At 44.3% G+C, this 27,188-nt stretch overlaps 1 protein-coding gene across 1 annotated transcript in view; it reads right to left on the reverse strand.

Annotated features, from left to right (window-relative positions):
* The window catches only part of CUL2 (cullin 2), a 79,035-nt gene that overhangs the window by 24,893 nt on the left and 26,954 nt on the right, over positions 1–27,188 (reverse strand). Inside the window, exons 3-14 of the mRNA XM_077268531.1 lie at positions 26,864–26,966; positions 26,226–26,320; positions 22,769–22,874; positions 21,573–21,655; positions 20,344–20,440; positions 20,130–20,240; positions 18,603–18,765; positions 16,025–16,149; positions 15,225–15,332; positions 11,053–11,112; positions 3,631–3,759; positions 517–603 (exon numbers count right to left, since the gene is read on the reverse strand). Coding sequence (XP_077124646.1) covers positions 517–603; positions 3,631–3,759; positions 11,053–11,112; positions 15,225–15,332; positions 16,025–16,149; positions 18,603–18,765; positions 20,130–20,240; positions 20,344–20,440; positions 21,573–21,655; positions 22,769–22,874; positions 26,226–26,320; positions 26,864–26,966 — 1,267 coding nt within the window. The remainder of the gene's footprint in view (positions 1–516; positions 604–3,630; positions 3,760–11,052; positions 11,113–15,224; positions 15,333–16,024; positions 16,150–18,602; positions 18,766–20,129; positions 20,241–20,343; positions 20,441–21,572; positions 21,656–22,768; positions 22,875–26,225; positions 26,321–26,863; positions 26,967–27,188) is intronic.

A 27,188-nucleotide genomic window follows, 5' to 3' on the forward strand; every position in this document is an offset into this window, starting at 1 on the left:
GGAGGAATACATGGGAAAAGGTTTACTAATCCTGTAGTGATAAGCTCCTGCCGATAAAACAGTGATTCTATCAAAACTACAGCAAACAGCCCAGTAAATGACATTTTTGGAATCAGGGTCTCTGCACCTCCAGTATGCTGCTCTCAGATTAGGTGTTAAAGTCCTGCTGACAGATTCCGTTTAAAGGGTTACTCCGATCACAGACATTTATTACATATCCACATAATATGGCATAAATGTCAGATAGATGTAGGTCCCAGTTGTGCAGCACAGACGGCCATACACATGCGGCATGGTCTATTCGCATCTCAGATAATACCAAAGCGCATTTGCTTGACTGATTTATTAAGTCCCATAGAAGTAAATGCACTACTCCATCCTTATGTGCGTCCATCTCTCCACTCACGGCAGAGCAAGACAGGGCACCCTTCTCGAGGAGGTGGGATCCACATCTGTCAGACTTAGGTTTTTGACTTTGAAATGCTGCTTGACTAAAGAAACGAAATCTAACATTACCTTTAATTTATTGATCATGGTTTCTTCGGAGTCCATGGACATTGACAGGCCGTGAATCAGTCGCTTTGCCAGCATTCTAGCATAGAACTAAGTAATAAGAGACACAAACACATATTACACCACGCAGGAAGAAGCAAATCATCGAGCGAATGGATGAGATTACACACATCTTCGTATCTACACTGAAAATGTTCTGATCCTTACAATGTCTATCAGCGGAAGAACTGGAATTCCAGAGGATGTGTCCGTTGTGTAACCAGGGTGCGGTGACCCAAGCACACAAAGACATCCGACAGCTCAACCATCATATGGATAAACGCCATCAGCCCCCATCCCCTGCTCCGCTCATTCCAAGCAGAGCCAATTCAAACGTCAATTTTGAGACTTTTCAAAGCTGAAGCTTTAATTGGCTCCAAACTCTGGAAACTGATTGTGAGCCACAGGAGAATTGACTTAAACAGATCCCATATATAAAGAATCGTGCACTTTTCTTTATTTCTTGTTTGTGCTCCACTGAATTGTGGTCTTTGGCTGTGTTACGCTTTTCTGCGAATATTGGTAACGTTGGGCAAAATGTTAACAGTTTCAGGTGGATACTCATATTTGGCGTTTCCTGCCCAGTTTTATTAAACCTCTGATAACCCATTCAAGCAAAGACTCTCTCTAACTTCAGCCCCAAAACATAGAAGTTGGAGAGGAAATCTTAAAATGTAACCGTTGTTTTAACGTTTATTCTACAGTCATGGCCAAAAGTGTTGGCACCCTTAAAATTTTTCTAGAAAATGAAGCTTTTCTTCAAGAAAATTATTACAATTGCACATTTTGTTATACACGTTTATTTCCTTTGTATGTATTGGAACGCCGCAAAAAAAACACAAAAAACCAAGCAAATTGGACATAATTTCAGACTGAACTACAAAAATGGGCCAGACAAAACTGTTGGCACCTTTCCAACAACTTTATTTCAAGCATGTGATACTCGTTCAAACTCACCCGTGGCAACTAACAGGCGTGGGCAATATCAAAATAACACCTGAAACCAGATAAAAAGGGAGAAGTTGACTTGCTCCTTGCATTTTGTGTCTGATTGCCATACTAAGCATGAAGAACAGTAAGAGGAGAAGAGAATTGTCTGAGGACTTGAGATCCTAAACTGTTGATTTTTTTCAACAATCACAAGGTTACAAATCCATCTCCAGAGATCTTGATGTTCCTTTGTCCATGGTGTGCAACATAATCAAGAAGTTTACAACCCATGACACTGTAGCTAATCTCCCTGAACGTGGACGGCAGAGAAAAATTGATGAAAGGTCACAATGAAGGATAGTCCGGATGGTGGATAAGCAGCCCCAATCAAATATCAAAGAAATTCAAGAAGCCCTGCAGGCTCAGAGTGCATCAGGGTTCTGAGCAAACTATCCATCAACATTAGAATAAAAGGAAACACTGTGGCAGAAGACTCAGAAGGACATACAAAAAAGCTAGACTGCAATTTGCCAGTATGTACTTTAGTAAGCCAATATCCTTCTGGGGAAAGCGTATTATGGATAGAGGAGACCAAGATAGAGCTTTTTGGTAAAGCACATCATTCTACTCTTTACGGAAAACTGAATGAGGCCTACAAAGAAAAGAACAGTACCTACAGTAAAATATGGTGGAGATTCAAAGATGTTTTGTGGTTGTTTTGCTGCCTCTGGCACTGGGTTCCTTGACTGTGTTTAAGGCATCATGAAATCTGAGGATTATTAAAGCATTTTGGGTCGTAATGTAATGCGCAGTGTTAGACAGCTGGGCTTTCGTTTTAGATTCAAGCAGTACAATGACCCTAAACATAAGTCAAGAAGCATCCAGAAATGTATGGAAACAAAGCACTGGAGAGTTCTGTAGTCTTTGTAAAACATGTGGAGAGATCTTAATTGCTGTTGGGGGAAGGCACCTTCAAATATGAGAGCCCTGGAACAATTTGAAAAAGAGGAGTGCTCCAAAATTCCAGTTGAGAGGTATAAGATGCTTGCTGATGGTTATAGGAAGCGATTGATCGAAGTTATTTATTTCAAAGGGGGTGCAACCAAATATTAAGTTGAGGGTGCCAACAATTTTGTCCGGCCCATTTTTGGGGGTTTCGTGTGAAATTATGTCCAAGTTGCCTTTTATTCTCTGGGTTTTTTGTTGTTGTTCCAATACAGAAAAGGAAATTAACATGTGTATAAGAAAATATTTGCAAGGGTACAGACAAGACGGCCGTATAACTTACGTGAAGATTGGCGGTCTGCTCTCCTTTTCTGAAACAATTTTTAGAGTGCCCACCCTTTTGGCCATGGCTGTATAAATCATTAGTATGCATGAAAATATGAACTTTGCAATATATCTCATCAGAAAAAAAAGCTTTTTCCTACTGAAATGATGATTAACTTTGAAAAATTCTCATTTCACTGGTAAAATGTGTATTCAGTGAAGAGAGATTGTTACATTGCCGTGATCGGAGATGACAACAATCTGCCTTCACTGAATACAGACTTTACCTGTGAATTGAGCATTTGGAAAATTAATGATCAGTCCTGGAGTTGGAAAAAAAGCAGTTTTCTCTGATAAGATCTATTTTAAAGTTCTTTATTTTCATGTGTATTATAAATTTAGGAAATAAAAATTAAAAAAACGGACATTTACACTTTGCAGGGAAAAAAAAAATAAAATCGGTCACCATGTTTTTGATGCCCCGGGCGAAGGATAAAGTAGGGAGAGAGACCCAGATTCCGCGGTGTTTCACTTTTATTATTATTTATTATTATTCACTTGATCGGTTTCTTACTGTACATGTAATGAAATCACTGTGTTATCTGCTGCAGCTCTACTAGTCCTCTCCGTGATGAAGTCCTCCTATAGAGTCCTCATTATTCATGACCTCTGACTCTACTCGCCTGATGGACAGCTTTCTGTCTATGCAGAGTGCACATAGAAAGCTGTCAATCAACGATGTAGGTGCAAGACTACCAAAGCTTCAGCGTATAATACAGTGCTATTAGCAAAACTACAATCAAGGAGTCCAGTAAGTGATCCAGCGCTGGAATCAGGGTCCCTGCTAGTGAAGAAGTGTTACGCTGATGTAGCACATACCTTCTGAAAAACGTCTTTATCATCTATGTACTTGAAGACGGTAATGAAACTTGTTAGCTTGTCTTCCACCTCATTCTCCGTCATTCCTTTGGCTGATTTCTTCAGCATGTTATCACAGTATTTGGCCAGCTGCGTGGATTATGGAGACATGGAGGACACAAGGCATTAGTCTTACACTGCAGATGACAGCTGCTTGGATTACGGAGAAAAAAACCAATCATTTATGTTACTTTATTGTTCTCTATTCCACATTTGGGGCCACATTCATATAGAACATAAGAAATCGCTCTCCTTATGCCCCCAACGACCTTTCATGAGGTCCTGTCTTTAATTCCCCCAAGGACCAGGCCATTTTCAGTTTTTGTGCTTTAACCCTTCCTGACATGGCTTTTTCCGTTTTTTTTGTTTGTTTTCTCCCTCGTCTTCTTCCAAGAGCCATAACATTTTTATGCTTCCATCAATAAAGCCAAATTAGGGCTTGTTTTTTGTAGGAGGAGTTGTGACTGACAACATTCACTCTTCCACACAGTGTACTGGAAAGACAGGGAATAAAAATTCCAAGTGCGTTGAAATTGCAAAAAAAAAGTGCATTTCCACAAGAGTTTTTTGGGCATTTTATTTAGCATATTTACTATAAGGTAAATCTGACCAGGTAATACGATTCCCCAGGTCAGTATGAGGGCGCAGATAACAAACATGTATAGTTTTTTTTTGGGGGGGTGCTGAAAAAAAATGCAGAAATTTGTATTAAAAAAAAAAAATTTGCTTTTGTCGCCATTTTCCAAGACCTGTAATGTTTTCATTTTTTGGGATCTGGGGCTGTGTGAGGGCTTATTTTTTGCACCCTGGAGTATTGCTTTTCGGATACCATTTTGGGGGAGATACAATGTCTTGATTGCCTCTTATTGCAACGCTGCGGTGCACAAAAAAAATTCTGGCATTTTAATTTTTTTCTTGTTATGCCATTTACCAGTCTAATTTTCTTTATTTTTTGATAGTTTGGACTTTTAAGAATGCAGCAATACCAAATATGTGCAGTATTTTATTTTTAAATTGTTGGTGATATTGAACTTGTACTTTTTTAAAACTTTTTTTAAAATAGCTTTTTACTGTATAGTCCCCTTAGGGGACTTGAAGCTGCAAATATCTGATCACTTGTGCCATACATATCATTGCATCAGCACTGGTGAAAAAAAAAGCAATTCCATCATAGTCTTTTGGGTTCTGTTCTTATGGCGTTCATTGCACTGTAATGACCTGGTTAGGAGGAGTCTCCCGATCAGTATAATTGTAGTGATACAAAGTTCCGTAGGGTTTGTTTTTTTATTTTGGGGAGGGGGTTGGAAGTGGGGTGGAATTGTAGTGGTTAAAAATTGAACACAGAAAAAGACAGACAAAAAAATAGTTAAAAAACTGATCTCTGCCATTTTCTGAGACACGTTTGTTTTTGTTTTTTTAAATTAACTTTAAGCTTTGGGCTTCAAAAGGTGTACCAAGATGGCGACAACAGGCAGCTATTATAACACTTTACCACCAATTGTGCGGGGTCCACTACCTAGAAAACACTTAAGTGGCAAAAATGTGGTCATAGGTTGTTTAATGTGAAGCTTCACTTTAAGGGCTCCTTCACACCACCGTATTGTTGGACCGAATGCTGTCCTTTAACCCCTTCATGACCCAGCCTATTTTGGCCTTAATGACCTTGCCGTTTTTTGCAATTCTGACCAGTGTCCCTTTATGAGGTAATAACTCAGGAACGCTTCAACGGATCCTAGCGATTCTGAGATTGTTTTTTCGTGACATATTGGGCTTCATGTTAGTGGTAAATTTAGGTCGATAATTTTTGAGTTTATTTGTGAAAAAAACGGAAATGTGGCAAAAAATTTGAAAATTTCGCAATTTTCACATTTTGAATTTTTATTCTGTTAAACCAGAGAGTTATGTGACACAAAATAGTTAATAAATAACGTTTCCCACATGTCTACTTTACATCAGCACAATTTTGGAAACAATTTTTTTTTTTGCTAGGAAGTTATAAGGGTTAAAATTTGACCAGTGATTTCTCATTTTTACAACAAAATTTACAAAACCATTTTTTTTAGGGACCACCTCACATTTGAAGTCATTTTGAGGGTTCTATATGGCTGAAAATACCCAAAAGTGACACCATTCTAAAAACTGCACCCCTCAAGGTGCTCAAAACCACATTCAAGAAGTTTATTAACCCTTCAGGTGTTTCACAGCAGCAGAAGCAACATGGAAGTAAAAAATGAACATTTAACTTTTTAGTCACAAAAATGATCTTTTAGCAACAATTTTTTTATTTTCCCAAGGGTAAAAGGAGAAACTGGACCAGGGACGTTGTTGTCCAATTTGTCCTGAGTACGCTGATACCTCATATGTGGGGGTAAACCACTGTTTGGGCGCACGGCAGGGCTCGGAAGGGAAGGAGCGCCATTTGACTTTTTTAATGAAAAATTGGCTCCAATCTTTAGCGGACACCATGTCGCGTTTGGAGAGCCCCCGTGTGCCTAAACATTGGAGCTCCCCCACAAGTGACCACATTTTGGAAACTAGACCCCCCAAGGAACTTATCTAGAAGCATAGTGAGCACTTTAAACCCCCAGGTGCTTCACAAATTGATCCGTAAAAATGAAAAAGTACTTTTTTTTCACAAAAAAATTATTTTAGCCTCAATTTTTTCATTTTCACATGGGCAACAGGATAAAATGGATCCTAAATTTTGTTGGGCAATTTCTCCTGAGTACACCAATACCTCACATGTGGGGGTAAACCACTGTTTGGGCACATGGTAAGGCTCGGAAGGGAAGGAGCGCCATTTGACTTTTAGAATGGAAAATTATCTCCATCGTTAGCGGACACCATGTCGCGTTTGGAAAGCTCCTGTGTGCCTAAACATTGGAGCTCCTCCACAAGTGACCCCATTTTGGAAACTAGACCCCCCAAGGAACTCATCCAGAGGCATAGTGAGCACTTTAAACCCCCAGGTGCTTCACAAATTGATCCGCAAAAATGAAAAAGTACTTTTTTTTCACACAAAATTTCTTTTAGCCTCAATTCTTTCATTTTCACATGGGCAACAGGATAAAATGGATGCTAAAATTTGTTGGGCAATTTCTCCTGAGTATGCCGATACCTCATATGTGGGGGTAAACCACTGTTTGGGTGCACGGCAAGGCTCGGAAGGGGAGGCGTGCCATTTGACTTTTTGAATGGAAAATTAGCTCCAATCGTTAGCGGACACCATGTCGCGTTTGGAGAGCCCCTGTGTGCCTAAACATTGGAGCTCCCCTACAAGTGACCCCATTTTGGAAACTAGACCCCCCAAGAAACTTATCTAGATGCATAGTGAGCACTTATAACCCCCAGGTGCTTCACAGAAGTTTATAACGCAGAGCCGTGAAAATAAAAAAATAATTTTTCTTTCCTCAAAAATGATTTTTAGCCCAGAATTTTTTATTTTCCCAAGGGTAATAGGAGAAATTGGACCCCAAATGTTTTTGTCCAGTTTGTTCTGAGTACGATGATACCCCATATGTGGGGGTAAACCACTGTTTGGGCGCACGGCAGGGCTCGGAAGGGAAGGCACGCCATTTGGCTTTTTGAATGGAAAATTAGCTCCAATCATTAGCGGACACCATGTCGCGTTTGGAGAGCCCCTGTGTGCCTAAACATTGGAGCTCCCGCACAAGTGACCCCATTTTGGAAACTAGACCTCCCAAGGAACTAATCTAGATGTGTGGTGAGCACTTTGAACCCCCAAGTGCTTCACAGAAGTTTATAACGCAGAGCCATGAAAATAAAAAATAATTTTTCTTTTCTCAAAAATGATTTTTTAGCCCACAATTTTTTATTTTCCCAAGGGTAACAGGAGAAATTGGACCCCAAAAGTTGTTGTCCAGTTTCTCCTGAGTACGCTGATACCCCATATGTGGGGGTAAACCACTGTTTTGGCACACGTCAGGGTTCGGAAGGGAAGTAGTGACGTTTTGAAATGCAGACTTTGATGGAATGCTCTGCGGGCGTCAGGTTGCGTTTGCAGAGCCCCTGATATGCCTAAACAGTAGAAACCCCCCACAAGTGACCCCATTTTGGAAACTAGACCCCCCAAGGAACTTATCTAGATGTGTGGTGAGCACGTTCAACCCCCAAGTGCTTCACAGAAGTTTACAACGCAGAGCCGTGAAAATAAAAAATCATTTTTCTTTCCTCAAAAAAGATGTTTTAGCAAGCAATTTTTTATTTTCACAAGGGTAACAGGAGAATTTGGACCCCAATATTTGTTGCCCAGTTTGTTGTGAGTACGCTGATACCCCATATGTGGGGGTAAACCACTGTTTTGGCACACGTCGGGGTTCGGAAGGGAAGTAGTGACGTTTTGAAATGCAGACTTTGATGGAATGCTCTGCGGGCGTCAGGTTGCGTTTGCAGAGCCCCTGATATGCCTAAACAGTAGAAACCCCCCACAAGTGACCCCATTTTGGAAACTAGACCCCCCAAGGAACTTATCTAGATGTGTGGTGAGCACGTTCAACCCCCAAGTGCTTCACAGAAGTTTACAACGCAGAGCCGTGAAAATAAAAAATCATTTTTCTTTCCTCAAAAAAGATGTTTTAGCAAGCAATTTTTTATTTTCACAAGGGTAACAGGAGAATTTGGACCCCAATATTTGTTGCCCAGTTTGTTGTGAGTACGCTGATACCCCATATGTGGGGGTAAACCACTGTTTGGGCGCACGTCAGGGCTCGGAAGGGAAGTAGTGACATTTGAAATGCAGACTTTGATGGAATGGTCTGCGGGCGTCACATTGCATTTGCAGAGCCCCTGATGTACCTAAACAGTAGAAACACCCCACAAGTGACCCCATTTTGGAAACTAGACCCCCGAAGGAACTTATCTAGATGTGTGGTGAGCACTTTCAACCCCCAAGTGCTTCACAGAAGTTTATAACGCAGAGCCGTGAAAATAAAAAATAATTGTTCTTTCCTCAAAAATTATGTTTTAGCAAGTAATTTTTTATTTTTGCAAGGGTAACAGGAGAAATTAGACCCCAGCAGTTGTTGCCCAGTTTGTCCTGAGTACGCTGGTACCCCAAATGTGGGGGTAAACCACTGTTTGGGCGCACGTCGGGGCTTGGAAGGGCGGGAGCACCATTTGACTTTTTGAACGCAAGATTGGCTGGAATCAATGGTGGCGCCATGTTGCGTTTGGAGACCCCTGATGTGCCTAAACAGTGGAAACCCCTCAATTCTAACTTCAACACTAACCCCAACACACCCCTAATCCTAATCCCAACTGTAGCCATAACCCTAATCACAACCTTAACCCCAACACACCCCTAACCACAACCCTAACCGCAACACACCCGTAACCCTAATTCCAACCCTAATCCTAACCCTAATCCCAACCGTAACCCTAATCCCAACCCTAACCACAACTGTAACCCCAACACACCCCTAACCCTATCCGTAACCCTAACCACAAGCCTAATCTTAACCCTATTTCAAACCCTAGCCCTAATTCCAACCCTAACTCTAATTCCAACCCTAACCCTAAGGCTATGTGCCCACGTTGCGGATTCGTGTGAGATTTTTCCTCATGATTTTTGAAAAATCTGCAGGTACAAGGCACTGCGTTTTACCTGCGGATTTACAGCAGATTTCCAGTGTTTTTTTGTGCAGATTTCACCTGCGGATTCCTATTGAGGAACAGGTGTAAAACGCTGCGGAATCCGCACAAAGAATTGACATGCTGCGGAAAATACAACGCAGCGTTTCTGCACGGAATTTTCCGCACCATGGGCACAGCGGATTTGGTTTTCCTTAGGTGTACATGGTACTGTAAACCTGATGGAAAACTGCTTCGAATTCGCAGCGGCCAATCCGCTGCGGATCCGCGGCCAATCCGCTGCCAATCCGCTGCGGATCCGCGGCCGATCCGCTGCGGATCCGCGGCCGATCCGCTGCGGATCCGCTGCCAATCCGCTGCGGATCCGCTGCGGATCCGCTGCCGATCCGCTGCCGATCCGCTGCGGATCCGCGGCCGATCCGCGGCCGATCCGCTGCGGATCCGCGGCCGATCCGCGGCCGATCCGCGGCCGATCCGCTGCCGATCCGCTGCCGATCCGCGGCCGATCCGCGGCCGATCCGCTGCGGATCCGCGGCCGATCCGCTCTGTGTGCACATGCCATAACCCTACCCCTAACCCTACCCGTAACCCTAACCCTACCCCTAACCCTACCCCTAGTTCTAACCCTAGTTCTAACCCTAACCCTAGTGGAAAAAGAAAAAAAAATATTTTCTTTATTTTATTATTGTCCCTACCTATGGGGGTGATAAAGGGGGGGGTTTATTTATTATTTTTTTATTTTGATCGCTGTGATAGAACCTACCACAGCGATCAAAATGTACCTCTAATGAATCTGCCGGCCGGCGGGCGCACTGAGCATGCGCCCGCCATTTTGGAAGATGGCGGCGCCCATGATGGAGGCGGACGGGGACCGGGAGCCTCGGTAAGTATAAGGGGGGGGAGATCGGGGCACGGGGGGGCGTCGGAGCACGGGGGGGTGACATAGGAGCAGGGGGGGAGCGGGCAGGAGGACGGGGGAGCGGACAGCAGGACGGGGGAGCCGGCAGGCGGACGGAGGGGACCGGACCCTATAACGGAGCACTGGGGGGGCGATCGGTGGGGTGGGGGGGGGTCACATTAGTGTTTCCAGCCATGGCCGATGATATTGCAGCATCGGCCATGGCTGGATTGTAATATTTCACCAGTTTTTTAGGTGAAATATTACAAATCGCTCTGATTGGCAGTTTCACTTTCAACAGCCAATCAGAGCGATCGTAGCCACGGGGGGGTGAAGCCACCCCCCCTGGGCTGAAGTACCACTCCCCCTCTCCCTGCAGATCGGGTAAAATAGGAGTTAACCCCTTCACCCGATCTGCAGGGACGCGATCATTCCATGACGCCACATAGGCGTCATGGGTCGGATTGGCACGGGTTTTCATGACGCCTATGTGGCGTCATGGGTCGGGAAGGGGTTAAAAAAAAAAAAAAAAAAATGAACGCCACTCAGACCGATGTTATTCAATGGGGTGTGCAGAGGAGCGATTTTTTTCAAGCACTGAATCTGCGTGTGCAAAAAAATAAAAATGTTGCAGTGTGCATTAGTTTGTTCCATAAATCAAATGACACTCACTTATTTAGGTCTAGGTGTGTACATATAAAGAAAAAATAAATCAGACGCCACAGTATGGCATTCATTTTTTACCGATACATTGCAATTCTTTAACATAGGAAACAGTAAATGGTTGTGTAAATGATTAATAGCCGCTGCTGTAAAAAAACATAACATGGCGGCCTAACAGAAACCCGTTATTGGTCTGGGAACAGCGCACTCACCAATTCAGGGGCTTTGCAGACGGATTTGGGCTCTTTGTAGTTGACGACACACGTAAGAGCCTGTATAGAAAAAGCATCAAAGTATTAATCCAAAGGCACTGTCCGGGCGACGGCGAGATATCTGCGCATTGCTATCATTTCACCCAATCTGGCAGCTTTTCCCCCCATTTCCATCGCAGCTTTATATCTCGTCTGATATTTTGACACTAAAGCTACATTTACACTGTAACATAACCGTGAATGAGCGTTCTTAAGTGGTCTCGTCTCACGACTATCTTACAGTGTAAGGCTATGTTCACACGTTCAGGATTTCCATCCTTTTTTTTTCCTGACTGAATCTGCAGGTCTCTGCAGAAAACGCAGGTGCGTTTTTTGGTGCGTTTTTGGTGCGTTTTTGGTGCGTTTTTTGGTGCGTTTTTTAGTGCGGTTTTTTGTGCGTTTTGTATGCAGTTTTCTCTGCAAATTGTCTGTGTTTGACACAAATAAAGCTTTAACTGCAGTGGGGGAAAAAAAAAAAAGAAATGATGTCATTTCCTTGGCCAACCCTTTTCTTCTTCCATCCTCCATTTTGGGACTAAACACCAAAATGAGTGGACGTGTTTTGAATGACAGCGCTCCGCGTTTTGCGCCGCATGCGTCACTGCAGCGCACGCATCCGGGCGCAGAGGACGCAGCAAGTTGCATTTTTGCTGCGTCCAAAATCAATCAAAAAAAGGACGCATGCGGCGCAAAACGCAGCGTTGTGCATGCGTTTTGCTGCGTTTTACTTTGCGTTGTGTGTTGCGGCGCCGACGCTGCGGCGCACAACGCAAATGTGAACATAGCCTAAGTGCCACGTATTTCAGTGCCACGTGCCACGTATTTAAGTGCCACGTATTTAAGTGCCACGTGCCACGTATTTCAGTGCCACGTATTTCAGTGCCACGTATTTTAGTGCCACGTGCCACGTATTTAAGTGCCACGTGCCACGTATTTAAGTGCCACGTGCCACGTATTTAAGTGCCACGTGCCACGTATTTCAGTGCCACGTGCCACGTATTTAAGTGCCACGTGCCACGTATCTCAGTGCCACGTGCCACGTATTTAAGTGCCACGTGCCACATATTTAAGTGCCACGTGCCACGTATTTCAGTGCCACGTGCCACGTATTTCAGTGCCACGTGCCACGTATTTCAGTGCCACGTATTTTAGTGCCACGTGCCACGTATTTAAGTGCCACGTGCCACGTATCTCAGTGCCACGTGCCACGTATTTAAGTGCCACGTGCCACGTATTTAAGTGCCACGTGCCACGTATTTCAGTGCCACGTGCCACGTATTTCAGTGCCACGTGCCACGTATTTAAGTGCCACGTGCCACATATTTCAGTGCCACGTGCCACGTATTTCAGTGCCACGTGCCACGTATTTAAGTGCCACGTGCCACGTATCTCAGTGCCACGTGCCACGTATTTAAGTGCCACGTGCAACATATTTAAGTGCCACGTGCCACGTATTTCAGTGCCACGTGCCACGTATTTCAGTGCCACGTGCCACGTATTTCAGTGCCACGTGCCACGTATTTCAGTGCCACGTGCCACGTATTTCAGTGCCACGTGCCACGTATTTCAGTGACACGTATCATGTATTTAAGTGACACGTATCACGTATAAGTGACACGTGTCACGTATTTAAGTGACACGTATCACGTATAAGTGACACGTGTCACGTATTTAAGTGCCACGTATTTAAGTGCCACGTATCCCACGAAGATTTTCCATGGAGAACAGACACATCCAGAGATATGTCTGCTCTCCACGGATGCAGCAACACACTGACAGGAGCCATAGTTCCTGTCGGTGTGTCACTGCGCATGCGCGAGCGAGTTTACCGGCGGTCATTGACCCCGGCACTCTCGCTTAACGGCAGTGCTGCGTGGGAAAGTTCAACGCAGCTGTACTGCTGTTAACCGAGACGCCGGAGTCATTGAACTCCGGAACAGTACGCGATACACTGCCAGGAGCTTTGCTCCTGGCAGTGTATCGCCGGAGAGCAGCCGATCGGCGTGGGACACTCGTTTTATGGATTCTGCGGACAGGGAGTATGGATTTGGTTTATTATTTTGCGATTTTTTCCTGGAGGATCGAGGGCTTCGCCTACAAGTGTGCTGTTGGTGAGTATATACTCTGTGTTATGTGTTGTATGTACTGTACTGTGTGTCATGTATGTGTATTGTGTGTAGGTGTTTGGTGTAACTTTACTATTGTGCTAAGTCGCCGGACACAGGGACAACTCTCCCATCCTAATACCGGATGGGAGTAGTAGTCCCATACGGCGACTTAGCACAATGGAGGCACTATCGTCGCATGGGGACACGCACACACACACGCATACACATACACACACACATACACATACACACACACAGACACACATACCAAATCAATCAAACGGCCGACACGATCCCCATGCGCCGGTATGCCTCCATGTCTCTCCGCCCACGCACTTCCGGCCCCGCACTTCCGCCGGCTTCCCCGCACTTCCGGCTGCAGCGGTTCTGCACAACAAACCGCAGTAAAACCCGCAGATATATTTTTGATCTGCGGGTTTTACTGCGATTTTGACCTCACAATGGAGGTCTATGGGTGCAGAACCGCTGCGGTTCAGGAAGAAGAATTGACATGCTCCTTCTTTTTTCCGGGAGCTATTCAGCACGGCTTTTTTTTTAAAATTTCCGGACCATGTGCACAGTGTGTCCTGTTTTCCATAGGGTACAGTGTACTGTACCCTGCATGGAAAACAGCTGCGGAACCGCAGCGGCAAAACCGCCGCGGTTCCGCGGTAAAAAACGCACTGTGTGAACATGGCCTAAGCAGGTGGCCGATCAGCTGTGCAATCATCAGGAGAAATCATTTATCCTGCAGCACAAATCTAACCATTCTTGGCCGCATTCGTCTGGTGTAGACAGGACTCGTGCTGCAGAGAACAATGGCTGCATACGTGTACTCCGCAATCTATCACTGATCACTCAGTGTGCATCGCTCAGCGCCGTCTGTCTGTAAGAACGCTATTAAAACGTCCGCCGATGGGTAAATATATACCGATCGGCAGTCATGTACTGCTGCAGGTCGGTTGGTGTCGACAGAACTTTAGGCTAAAAGTCTGCCTATATTAAACCCCTTTCAGTAGAAGTGGATTGATATGGCCATTGCTCAACAATGAGGGTCTGGGCTGTGGAGATAAAAATATGGAAGGTGACAGCAAGAGTCATGGCTTTGTGTTATGCAATTAGTGCACACATCGGGCTGCCACCAGATAAAACGGCACACTTTTTTACAGGTACAGGAGAGAGCGGTCAGCTTTAGGCGGTACATAGCACACCGACGGGGCGACTCTTCCCTCCGACGGGGGAAGTACGAGCAGTAAAACAACAAGTGACATGAAAATGGGACTGAAGAACAGAAAGATATGATGGAAGACCAATAATAGATTATCATTTCACCGCTAGATTGGCTGGTCCATTCATTGTCTGTGGAGAAATCTGGGCACGGCGCAAAATAGAGGAGGCCGCGCGACATGCTGACAGTGCCTCGTTCTCAGGATAAGTCAGTGACCCAGAAGCCGGACCACCATTGATCAGAAAGTTATCACCCATCCCTCTGGATAGGTAATAGTTTTCAATGCTGGAAATGATCTATTAAAAGGAGTTGTCCAGTGAAAACAAGTCATCTACTATCTGCGGGACGGTGATCTGACCACCAGGACGGGCACCGATCAGGGAACTTTGCAAGGTGGCTATACAAGTGTGCAGCTGGCTCCATTCAGTTTTATGGATGCAGTCAAATATTTGGGCTTTTCCGTAACTTGCATAAACTACAATGGAGATGGCTGCACACATCAGCTCTTCCTTTCTGGACGGCAATCCGGAGAAGAGACGAAGCAGAGGACCGCCATTCTCCTGACTGGTGAGATTCCCGAAGATGGAGCCAGTTACGGCATACATATTTGACACACCATGAATGTCTTAGATAATAATACCACTGTCCATTTATTACGGCCCATGGGACTAGTTCAGCCTGACAACATGGACCAGTAAAGGTGCCGCTTCCCTGCTCTACCATTATGTGACCGACATTCACATACTTTCTCCATCTTCTCCGCTGACTACAATCAAGACAAATGCTCAAGAACGTACCTTGTCTAGTGCGCTCATAAAATGTTGATCTCCATTTAAAACGGTGTTGACGAGCTGCACAAATTTACTGTGGACCTCTAAGACAGACTCCACAAACAGGGTTGGCATCTGGAAAAAAGGCAGGAGAAAAAAAATCAAATACACATTTTACATAAAAGTCTAATACTGAAATCTTTATCAGCTTATAGAACAAATGGATGACAGTGGTTTTTTTTAAAAATCGTATTTTTTGTTTCTACAGCTCCCATGCAGATCCATGCGTCTCTACGGTTCCAGACAACAAACAATCCCTGTGTAGTCTGATCCTGTAGTCTTACGTCGAGTGTCTCCTACTTAAAGCGAAGCTTCCCAACACCATAATTACACCATATAGGCTTTGTCTGCAGCCCACTACATAAATTATGGGTTTCTTATTTCATTCTATAGTGGATTTTAGGCAGGCAGTACACAGGAGATCCCGACTGGTCAAACACCTGCCCTGAAAAGAAAAGGATCAAGTGTGGGAACACCGCCTGCTCCATACGTGTCTCCCCTGACATTATCTGTTGGGGGAGAGGTGGGAGACTCCCAAACATCAGGCGGGTTCAGCCATTTCTCATCCAATGTGTATGGGGGTCTCTGCACTCACTGAGCTGTGGGAGTAAATCCCCCAGGAAGATTGCAGATACTGTAAGAACGCTGCACGTTGCATGTTTATGTACCCCCCTTCCCCCAAAAAAAACTATATAGTACCGTAATACGCCCAAGATATGAAAGTCTGATCAACGTGGATAATATAACTACGCTTAGGAAATACTCACATTTTCCTGAGAAAGATTACTAACAGCTCTAAGGCCCTCATCGTGGATATGGTTCTGTAGTTCCTGAATCATGTGAGGTAAACCATTAGAAACAGCACGAAGAAGGGTGTACATATTGGCCATGTCTGAAAATAGGAAGAATAGACCCGTGTTACTCAGGATGAAGGGCCACAAGAGTTACACACTGGGACCCGTAAAGCCAATTTACAACAGTCAGTCTTCAAAATGGCCACGTTCCCAATGAGCGAGGACAACAAGAGCCCCAAATCTTCATTAACAGGATTCATTGGATCTGTATGAGAAATCTTTTCCTTGACATACACAATGAGTGAATACAATTCCTTTCCTGAAATATATCCACATTTTTGTGCTGATTATTTTTTTTAAATCTGTTCTTCGGGCATTTAGTGGCTCGCTAGCCCCCTACATTCACATCACTAGTCACGGGACAACACAGAGGAGGAGACCCCTTTTTGTTTTGGAATAGTGATGAGTGAATGTGCTTGGATAAGGTGTTATCTGAGCATGCTTGCATGCTAACAGTGTCTTTGGCGTGCTCGAATAATATGAACAAGCTTGAGAAAGGCAGAGAAACCTGTACAAACGTTGCTGCTAATGTATCAGTAAAGCCACTTTTTTCACTTTAATTTTTGGAGTGCTGCCGTTTTTTTTCCCGATTCTTTATATATATTATTAATTTCTCTTAAGTAGCAGCACACTTAACTGCCGGCAGCTGCAGGAAGGCTCCGGCTGACACTATGCTCACTATTAAAGAGCAATGAATACGCACTGCCCTCCACGCATACAGTCCCGGCGGGTACGGCATTGAGTATTCCGGCAGCTTCCCTTCGGGTTGCAAGCAGCGCATGATGTCCCTGCCATGCGCTGCTTTTACAAGCATAAAGTACCGGTAGCTGCTGGCATTGGGACAAGATGCTGCGAGGGAGCGCCAGGAAGGTAAGTGTAATGGTTTGTTGGGTTTTTTTTAGGTTTTTGGCTGGGGCCATGTATACCAGGATGGGGGTGAGGGCCAATCATACCAGGACGGGGATGGGAGCCAATCATACGAGGATGCTATCAAAAGAGAAATGAATATTCAATGCCCTCCACGTGGAATGCAGTGATTATTCACTTCTCTTTAGCAGCAGGCACAGGAGTTAGCCGCAGCAGCCGGCTCCTGCCTCTGTGACCCGTTGCTCCACCGATACTGTTCACCCCACCACAGAAGGTACATCTGGACTATAAGACGCACCCTCCATTTTCCGCCACATTTTTGTATGAAAAAAGTGTGATATTGTACACACACATTCCATGTGTTGGAAATGTATACACCATACGCACACTAAAGTTCCCCAATAACTGGCCTACTAGTGGAAGCAGCCGCGTTCATCACTCGTCAAGCAATTGCATAACTATCCTAACGATTGGAGGCAGCAGTGTTTTGTTCCCTTGACAAACTGGTGACAGTGGGTGGATCAGTGTGATTTTCCCGGTGTCATCTGTGACAAAGTGGTACCAGCGGTGAGATCTCTGTGATCCCTCCTCGGCTGTTATCCTTCACAGCAAGGTTTTAATACTGGAGGTTAGGACCATCCCGATTTAGGTACACCTTGACGCTGGTGGGATGGCTGTTACGCTTTTTGTGATCAGAAACTGTTTACCAAGTACCCAATGTTATTTACAAGCACTAATGCTTTTACTTACTTACAGCAGGGTATATGTTTTTTTCTACCTTCGGTTTTGTCTGCTTAATGACCAGTGTGAACATACTCATATTTCGCACGCATACCAACTTAGATTCCAGATAAGTTTTTTCGGTTAAGTTCCATGTTTCGGCTCTCAGTGCAGGTAAGGGTGCGGCCTGCCTTTCTTTGAGTGGACATTACGCTTACATAGCGTCCCACTGCTGGGTTGCCATATTCAGGACCCGATCCTGCTTGACCCAAATTCACATTTATGTCACTTTGACAGTGGGTAAAGTGGTAAGGGGTTACACAGAGCTCAGCACTCCAAGCTCTGCTAGATCTGCAGCACAGAAAACGGTGATTCTTTCACAACTGCAGCAGCAAGTAAACTAAATGATTCATTGCTGGAATCAGGCTCTCTGCCCCTACATCATGCTGATGATATAGCAAAAACCTGCTGACAAATTCCATTTAACAGGAAGATCTCTTGCGATGGCACCCTGCATCATGGTTTACATCTGGGGACCAGAAACTCTGACTACAGCAAGAATAGAATGAAAGAAATCAGTGTGGCATTTTGGATTGATAAACGATTGTATACAAAAAGAGGATCCTGTAAAGGGCTGCTGCCAATCACTGCCGCCTACCACTGGTTAGTGATTGTGCAGTGATCACAGGTCCATGATTTGGGACAATATCACTGTGGCAGGAGGTAGGGCACAGTAAGGGAAATGTCAACATTAAAGCACAGGCGTAGGTGACAGCCGAGGTGCGTATTGCTCCTTTTGTATATTTTTAAAGCTATATAAACTTTTGGCAAAAGAAAAAAAAAAAAAGTTACCCATTGGACAACCGTTGCTAACACTGTAATAAGCACAACAAGCTCCACTTACCACTTCTCCTTTCTTGCCTAATGATATTGTGACATTCTGCATGTAGGAACTGCAAGTGGTCGGCGACCATCCTCTGTTGGCATTCATGAATCACTTTAGTATACGAACTGGGGTTTAAATACTTTCTACATCGAATTTCTTCATCTTTTAATCTACCTAAAATCTAAATGGATATATAAACAAAAAACCTCATCACAACAAACGCAGATCAATCTAATACAATAGTTCATAAAAAGGAAACAAAAAGGCATATATATGTATTGTTAAAGGGATATTCCCATCTCCAAGATCCTATCCCAATAAGTAGTAGGTGTGATAATAATATTAGCAAATAACTCCAACTAGAAATTTAGTATAGTTCTCCCGATTCGCTATGATACCCCATGTGCTGGGCATTACGGTATCTATGGTTATGACCACTAGCAACTAAGTATCTGTCACTATGAGTGGCCATAACCATGGATACCTAAAGCTACCACAATGCCCTGAACATAGGGTAAGCGACATAGCGAATCAGAAGAACTATACTACATTTCTAACTGGAGGAATTTGCTAAAACCATTATACCTACTACATACTGGGATAGGATCTTGGAGATGGGAATACCCGTTTAAGTTTGCATTCCACATTCTCCATTTAAAGGGTAGGTGGTAAGGTCGCCGCTAACAGACTGGATTTTTGTGTCCAGCAAAACTATCACAACTTTTCAGATTTAGTTTGTACGACTCCTGGGACCATTTACGGTCAGCTGCAGCTTTCAGATAATTTCCACCATTGTATACTGACGAACTCTACGAACAATTTTAAAATTTCTCATTTCTATAATGCCACCATTAAATAGATTCTCTGGCACTTTAATATTGATAACCGATCAATATTGGTTTGTTCAAGACTCCTGGCACCTCCATGATCTCCACTGATCGGCTGCGGAATGAAGAATCTATGATATAACGCACGTGGCACAGCGCCATATAGTATGTAGTGGCCATGAATGGTACTGCAATTCATGTGAACGGGGACAGCAAGCAGCATCACTACACAACATATACAGCGGTGTTACTTCTGGGGCGTTACAGGCCCTTATAGCGTTTATCTATCTCCAGAAAAATCCTGTATCCAATATGGTTTGTTTTCTGAATTGAAACTGAGCTTTACTCACCCTCCCTGGGTCCACGGTCAGCTCTCCACTGCAGCCAATCAGTGAGCTTGGTGCCTCTGCCTGAGTAGATGGCATAAGTCAGTGAGTTCACAGACTGGCTGCAGCACAGTCCCCATGACACCAGTGCTGCAGACAATAACAGACAACAGGAGCAGCGGTGGAAGCTCAGTGCTGGACCCAAGGTGGGTGTGTGAAGCACTTAAAAAAACAAAAAAAAACAATTGTGTCTGGGGACAAGCCTTTTTTAAACCCCTTTAAATGAACTGGATTGTATCAGAAGTCTGACCTCCACCAATCTGAAAAGTATGGGTCAAGATAAAATCATCCTGTTTACATGTTAATAATAAAAAAATAGTGGCAATACCTACTTTTTCCATATATTGTGAGCAGTTTGACTCTTGTAATAAATTTGAAGCTTCCTGTTTGTAATACTCCCCTGTTTCAGCCAGAAAAGGCCACTCAAAAATTTCATGATAAAACTGGAAAAAATAAACAAAAACAAAACAGATAAGACAAAGCCATAAACTGGAAGGAACACAGCAAAACATACACAAAAAGCAGAAACCTACGAGACTCGAGTACCTTTAAGGGAAATTTTTTCTTATACTGTTCAACATGAACAAAGGAGTTGATAACCCCGTGGATTACTTTTCGATTTGGGTCTTCCCCACATCGATCACTGAAAAGTAAAGAAAAAAACAAAAAACAAAAAAGAGAAAAATGGTGAAAAATAACAGACTTAAAGAAAAAAAAAAAAAAATCGCTGATTGCTGGGGGTGAGATACAGAGGACGGCGCTGTGGTGTCCCCTGTAGTCGTGCGCCCCTGCTCTGCTCATTGTCTGGGGGCGGAAGGCGATACCCCTCCTCTGGGCTCTCCGTCAGCCCCATATACAGAGTATGGCATCGCTCCATTCAGAGGAAGGCAGTCCAGCAGTGTATAAATGATAGGACTTCATGAATGAATGACTTCACTTTGGTGAGGAATAGTGATGAGCGGATGTGCTAGGATAAAGTGTTATCTGCGCATGCTCTGCTCAGGTGCTAACTAAGTGACTTCGGCATGCTCAAGAAATCTGTTAAGTCCCCACGGCTGCATGTCTAACGGATGTTCGACAGCTGTAACACTTGCAGGGATGGCCTGTTGGTTATGGGTTGTCAGATCATGTTCATGTACGGTCAGACACAGCCATTACACAGTAGGGAACATTTATAAGATTATCGCAGCACAGGAACATTTTATTTACACACATCCAATTGTGGAACTTGTTATTATTCCAAGATCTATTGATCAAAAGGCACTTTTGTACGTGAGCAAACCCCTTTAAGGATGGTCTGTTCAGCAGTGGACAACCCCTTTAAGTGTGCTTACAGGCATAATCTTCTGAGCCCAATCTAATATATTAATAAAACGATCCACTGAAGACTTCCAGACATGAACGTTGGCGGAGACAAGTGCCGATGACTAAGGAAAGGAGAAAGCTGCGGGACCCCGACTTTTACGGGGCGCCTCCAACTAGTGCTCTGAACTTATCCATACACCTGGATACGGCAGATCTCATGCATTATGTGCAGTTTACAGCCCCCTCCTCCATTTATATTCATACATGTGTTGTGAGATCTAGTTGTCCTTTTTTTTTTGCAATTTAAAAAGGAGTAAAATTTGTGCCTCTCCAAAGTATAAAAATTGTCCCAGCAGCTAAAGGGTTATTCCGAAATGTCTGCCAGGAGCGGTCAGTCAGGTCACCGGGGCGAAATATTCATGAGTGCAAAATAAAAGCGAGTCGGCAGCGCAGTCACAGAGCGCACCTACCTTTTAATCTCTTTCAGAAGCATTCGAAGGAGGGTTTCCTGCAGCGGCTCGATCATCAGCTTCCTCCACATATCAAGCGCTAACTGCAACATGCAGGAGATCCGCTCATCAGTTACATTAATTACACATTGGAACATATTAATAAAACGTGATGAGCGAACGTGCTGGGATCAGGTGTTATCTGAGCATGCTCCAGTGCTAATCGAGTGTCTTTGCTGCATTTGTTTTGGCTGTTGAACATTTGTGAGTCGTGCAGCCGCGGGGACTTGAACCTATTATTCGAGCACGGCAAGGACTCTGTTAGCACCCGAGCATGCTCAGATAACACCTGATCCCAGCACGTTCACTAGTGGTGATGTCTAATGAGTTTTGTTTTTTGTTTTTTTAAGACACATGCGACTACAATCATTAAATAGCGGTCAGCCAAAAGCTCAGAACCAAGTCTCCTATAAGAGACGGCGTCATTTTTGTCCCTGGCCCACATCCAATCCTCCTTTGAAAATTATTAAACTGCAATAACAGACAAAACCTTTGGACAAGTTTCGCCGTTTCTGCAAAATAATAATCTAAAATAAAAAAAGGATTTTTTTCTAAATCTTGGTAAATCCAAATCAAAATGTAACTGTATTAATTGAAAAATAATGAAAATATTAAAAAAGGTTTTCTACTTAAAAAAAAAAAAAAGCCAACAAATCAAAAACAGTCCCTAAATTCTTTTATACTTGTAAAATAACAAGAAGAACAGGTACATCACCGCTGCAGCCAATAAATAAGCTCGGCATCTTGTGCAATCTTCATCAGCATAGCCGCTGAGCTCAGTGATTGGCTGCAGTGGTAACATAACATAACCACTGCAGCCAAAGACACAGAGACAGGAGTAGCTTGGAGAGACGGTGCTGGACCTATGGAGGGTGAGGACTTTCTTTTATTGGTATTTTACAAGTAAGAATGTTTAGGGACCACTGTTTTTTTTTTTCTTTAAGTGGAAACCCGATGAAGTTAAGCTGTGTTCCCCTCACAATAGTGACAGCCACTTAGCGTGCCTGTTGCTGGAAACGTTCGTACGAAGACAAGAACCATAACGGAGCGATTCATCAAGATGGAGCGGCCATGATTTACCTGCCTGCCTTCTGCACAGACGCCGTGTTTTCATCCTGCGCGCGGCCATTGCTTGGGATATCTACTACAACACTCACCTCCCCAATCTCCATCAGCGGCTCGTTCATGTCCACCCCGCCGTAGCCGTACTGCAGATCTGCTTCCGTCAGCTTGTTCTTTTTTATGAACTGAGTGTTGAGATACCTGTGGAGGAGACATCATTACCATCACGAGACCGCGGTGCTGCTGCTCCCGACCAGACGCTGTCCATTATTATTATACAGCTTCGGAAAATGAGCTGCAGAAGGAGATTAGGAGAATAATGGTCCCAGGAGAGATATGGAAGCGACAAGGGCTCCCAGCACCGACTCTGGCAATCCTCAAGGTGGAAGGCGACATCTAAATCTCATGACCAGGCACGATTTCAGGATTTTTCAACAGCTCTAAATGTTCTCATTAATGGTTTTTACCTTTTTATTATGATACATGTGGCTTAATATGTAAGTCATTTTTCTATTCCTTTTTATTTTTTGCTTCCATGGAGAAAAAGTGGGAAATATATATTTCACACATTTAATTTTTTTTTTTTTTACAACCAAAAAAGGAATGCTAAAATACATTTTAGATTAGGTTGTCTCCACAGAAATTATTTTTATATGCTGGAATTTTTTTTTTTTTTTTTAAATCGACAGCAAAATGGAATTGCAGCCTCTATTTCAGTTACAGTTTGGTGGTGTTTTTTTTTTGTTTTTTTTTTTTAGTTTTTTTTCTTATTATTTTACTTTTCTCAGTTTATTTTAAACACTCTGCCCACCCATAAAATCTTTAAAAAACCTTTGTGGGAACATTTTAACATAATACATTATTTTTACTGCCAATTTCCCTTGTGACTGTGGCTGGTATAATAACCCCAGTTGCAGTGGAACTTCAGCCTCCTGCCTGCAGAGCCGAGCTGACAGTCTCCTATGATCCTACACCCAGTGATCACAGGTTAGTGCTTCCTCCCAGGACTCAGCCATCAGCATTGCCCAATCGATATACACAATGCTGGTTCAGTGCGGTCTACAGAGCGATCAGACAGACAGAAAGAGTAATAAACCGTCTCTGCCTTCTGTATGGGAAGTCTGGCCGTGTCTGACCGCCAGTAATAAACCGTCTCTGCCCTCTGTATGGGAAGTCTGGCTGTGTCTGACAGCCAGTAATAAACCGTCTCTGCCTTCTGTATGGGAAGTCTGGCTGTGTCTGACAGCCAGTAATAAACCGTCTCTGCCTTCTGTATGGAAAGTCTGGCTGTGTCTGACAGCCAGTAATCAACAGTCTCTGCCTTCTGTATGGGAAGTCTGGCTGTGTCTGACAGCCAGTAATAAACCGTCTCTGCCTTCTGTATGGGAAGTCTGGCTGTGTTTGACAGCCGGCTCCCTGCCCCAACAAAGGCACAATCTCCTGCAAGATGCTTAATCTACACTGACATCTTAAGGCCCCGTCTCACTTAGCGACGCTAAAGCGATCCCGACAACGATACGACCTGTCAGGGATCGTTGCTGCGTCGCTATGTGGTCGCTGGTGAGATGTCAAACAGTGAGATCTTACTAACGATCGCAGCTGCGATCTCACTGTTTGACATCTCACCAGCGACCTGTAGCGACCTGTACAACGATCTCACATGGGAGCTATTATGACGATTCAGTGTCTGAGTCGTCAACGAGGTCGTTGGTAAGGTGTCAAACACAGCGATGTGTGCTACCCAGCGGGACCTCAACGATCAAAAAAAGGTCCAGGCCATTCCGACACGACCAGCGATCTCACAGCAGGGGCCTGGTCGCTGCTACGTGTCACACAAAGCGAGATCGCTACTGAGGTCGCTGTTGCGTCACGAAACTTGTGACTCAGCAGCGATCTCGCTAGCGATCTCGCTTAGTGAGACGGGGGCTTTAGGGGGGTCCAAAAGTAGTTAAAGATTGTACATTACTCCTCCACACCATTGGTGGGGGACATAGTCTATGTTTGGATGTCATGGTCAGTTTTTTTAAGCTATAATCCATAATCCTAAGTGTGAACAGGTGCTGAACCTAGAGTCACCAACACGGAAACAGTCAAATAACCCTAAAAAGCTCCCCATACATATTAGACTAACATAGACCAAACCTGCCAATATCGGTACGTTACAGTCTAAAGCGCATGGGGGCCACCCAATGGATGATTTTCGGGAGGAGATTTTGGACTGCTGATCCTATTACTCTCATACAGATGAGCCAACGCCAGAGACGTCTGGCAGCGGCTCTTTCATAGAGAGCACAGCAGTGCTAGGCAGTGAGACGGGAAAGATAGCGGTCACCGGAATCAAAGTCTGGCCAACAGCTATCTAAAGTGTATGGGGGGCTTAAGTCTGTCTCCTATAGATACTAAGCTAAAACTTAAGTTCAGGCCCTGTAGGAGGGGTATAGCTGGGGAGCGAAGGAAATACTAGTTTTACCTTACGGATGGAACGAGAGAAGGCGTTCACAGGTAAGAACAAAGAGACAAGTTTGGAAATGCTGGCTTGTGAGAGCTAAAGAAACCCAACGCAGTCATCAAAGGCGCTACCGTGCCCAAACACAGAAACACCCCTGCTGTCACCCTGGTGGATCCAGCACAGGTAGCACTGGTGGTCTGCGTCAGGAACAAAAAGCCACCTGTCTGCTACAGCCAATCACAGGCCAGATAAAGGGGTTGAAGAGTGGAACCCCGAGAGTGGTCTGCACTGGATCCAGTGGTTAGACGTACGTGTGGCTGATGTTGTGACTTCCAAGCCTTCCATGCCACATGTAAAGTTTTCATTGATGCTGGACAGCCCCTCTAACTGTGCTAGGGTCTGTCATTATTACAAGGAAGAACATGTCATTGTCTCACGATGGCCACAAATATGAAGGTTTCTCACACTGTTCCCTAGTGCAGGTAATACTGACAAGTAAAGCACCAGGTAGATGGCTAAATTCCCCAACAGCCCATGTGAATAACACATTGGATTGTTTGCAAGATCTCAGTATAAACGGCCAAAGTGCCGTCAGATAATATGATAAATACACATCAGTAATCACATTGTTGGAGCAATCTCTCTTCCAAGTTGCCGTCCACTGCCTGCTGCCAAGGCTCATCTGTCTCTAGCGGCAGAGACCCCAAGAAGGATTACAAGGGGGGCTGCCCTGTGTCTCTGCACCTGCTCTCCATTCTGGCACACTGCGTAAAAGAGAGGAAGGCTTTCCCTTCAGAGTAGGCAAAGCATTGGACAATGACAGAAGCAATGTATGCTGGGAAGTTAAAGGACACTCCCAACACCTATAGTGCTGGAAGAATGTTGATTAAAGGGTAACTGCCTATTCAAAATTAGTGAGTGGCAATTAACACAAGCATAAAAATAGTTGCTGCACATCAAACTAATTTTGGTACACATACCAGTCCTATAAGTTGATGCTGGGGACAAGGACAGCAAGACCATCCCCCTTTTTTTTTTTTTTGTTAACAAAAAGGACAACAGGTACACTAAGTTGGGATAACAAACTGTAATCTATTCCTTACCTATATAGGCAGTCCATGTAGTCGGCTCCTCTACTGTATTCCTCCCAGGACCGGTGATACACCACCAGAACTTGTTCTGCAGACTCCAAAACTTTCTGATAAATACAAAGTAAATTATTAATTAGTGATGAGTGAAGGTGCGTGGATAAGGTGTTATCTGAGCATGCTCATGTGTTAACAGTGTCTTTGGCGTGCTCAAAAGTGTCCCCGCGGCTGCATGTTGTGGCTGGTCGACCGCACCCGAGCATGCTAAGATAACACCTTATACGAGCATGTTCGCTCACTACGATTAGGTATCTTAAATAAGAGTCCAGAAATCTTACTTAAAGGGATTGTATGCGATTAGAAAGACAGGACAACTTTCTTCCACAAAATCAACTAGTCTATGGACGGTGAATGGTATCACTGCTCGTGCGTAATAATAAAAGGACAAGGTGCGACGGCAAAACAGTTCCCACCCTGTCTGACATCAGCCAGTGCACCCCTGATGTGCCAGGACTGATGGGGACCTTAGTAAAAACACTCTATAGGCTTGTGAAGGGAATGGTGGGGGCAAACAGGGGGTCCAAGGGGACACAACAGGCCAAGATTATATAATAGCTGCAGCTTTATAAACCGGGAGAGTGAAGGTCTCTTACCGCATGTAACTGCAGGACATGATTCTCCAGGAAGGTCTTGGTTTCGGAGTACAGCTTTTCTCCAAGAGGTTCTGGATAGGCGACGCAGAGGGCATATATATCGCTGAGCGGCCATTAAAGAAAACAGGTAAAAAAGCAAATACAGGCCTGGACGGCCCGGCATAGACATGGATGAGGACCCCTAATCATTGAAGAGAGCGTCTTTATCGGACCTCCCAAGCAGCAGCTGAAAACATCCCTGCCATACCGTCCCCTATACTGTAAGGCTGCTTATTCATCTGTGACAGTAAGTGTTATCATAGGGAATGTTTACACGATCTGACAG

The sequence above is a fragment of the Ranitomeya variabilis genome, chromosome 6, assembly GCF_051348905.1.
Source record: "Ranitomeya variabilis isolate aRanVar5 chromosome 6, aRanVar5.hap1, whole genome shotgun sequence".
In the NCBI taxonomy this organism is placed as follows: Eukaryota; Metazoa; Chordata; class Amphibia; order Anura; family Dendrobatidae; genus Ranitomeya; species Ranitomeya variabilis.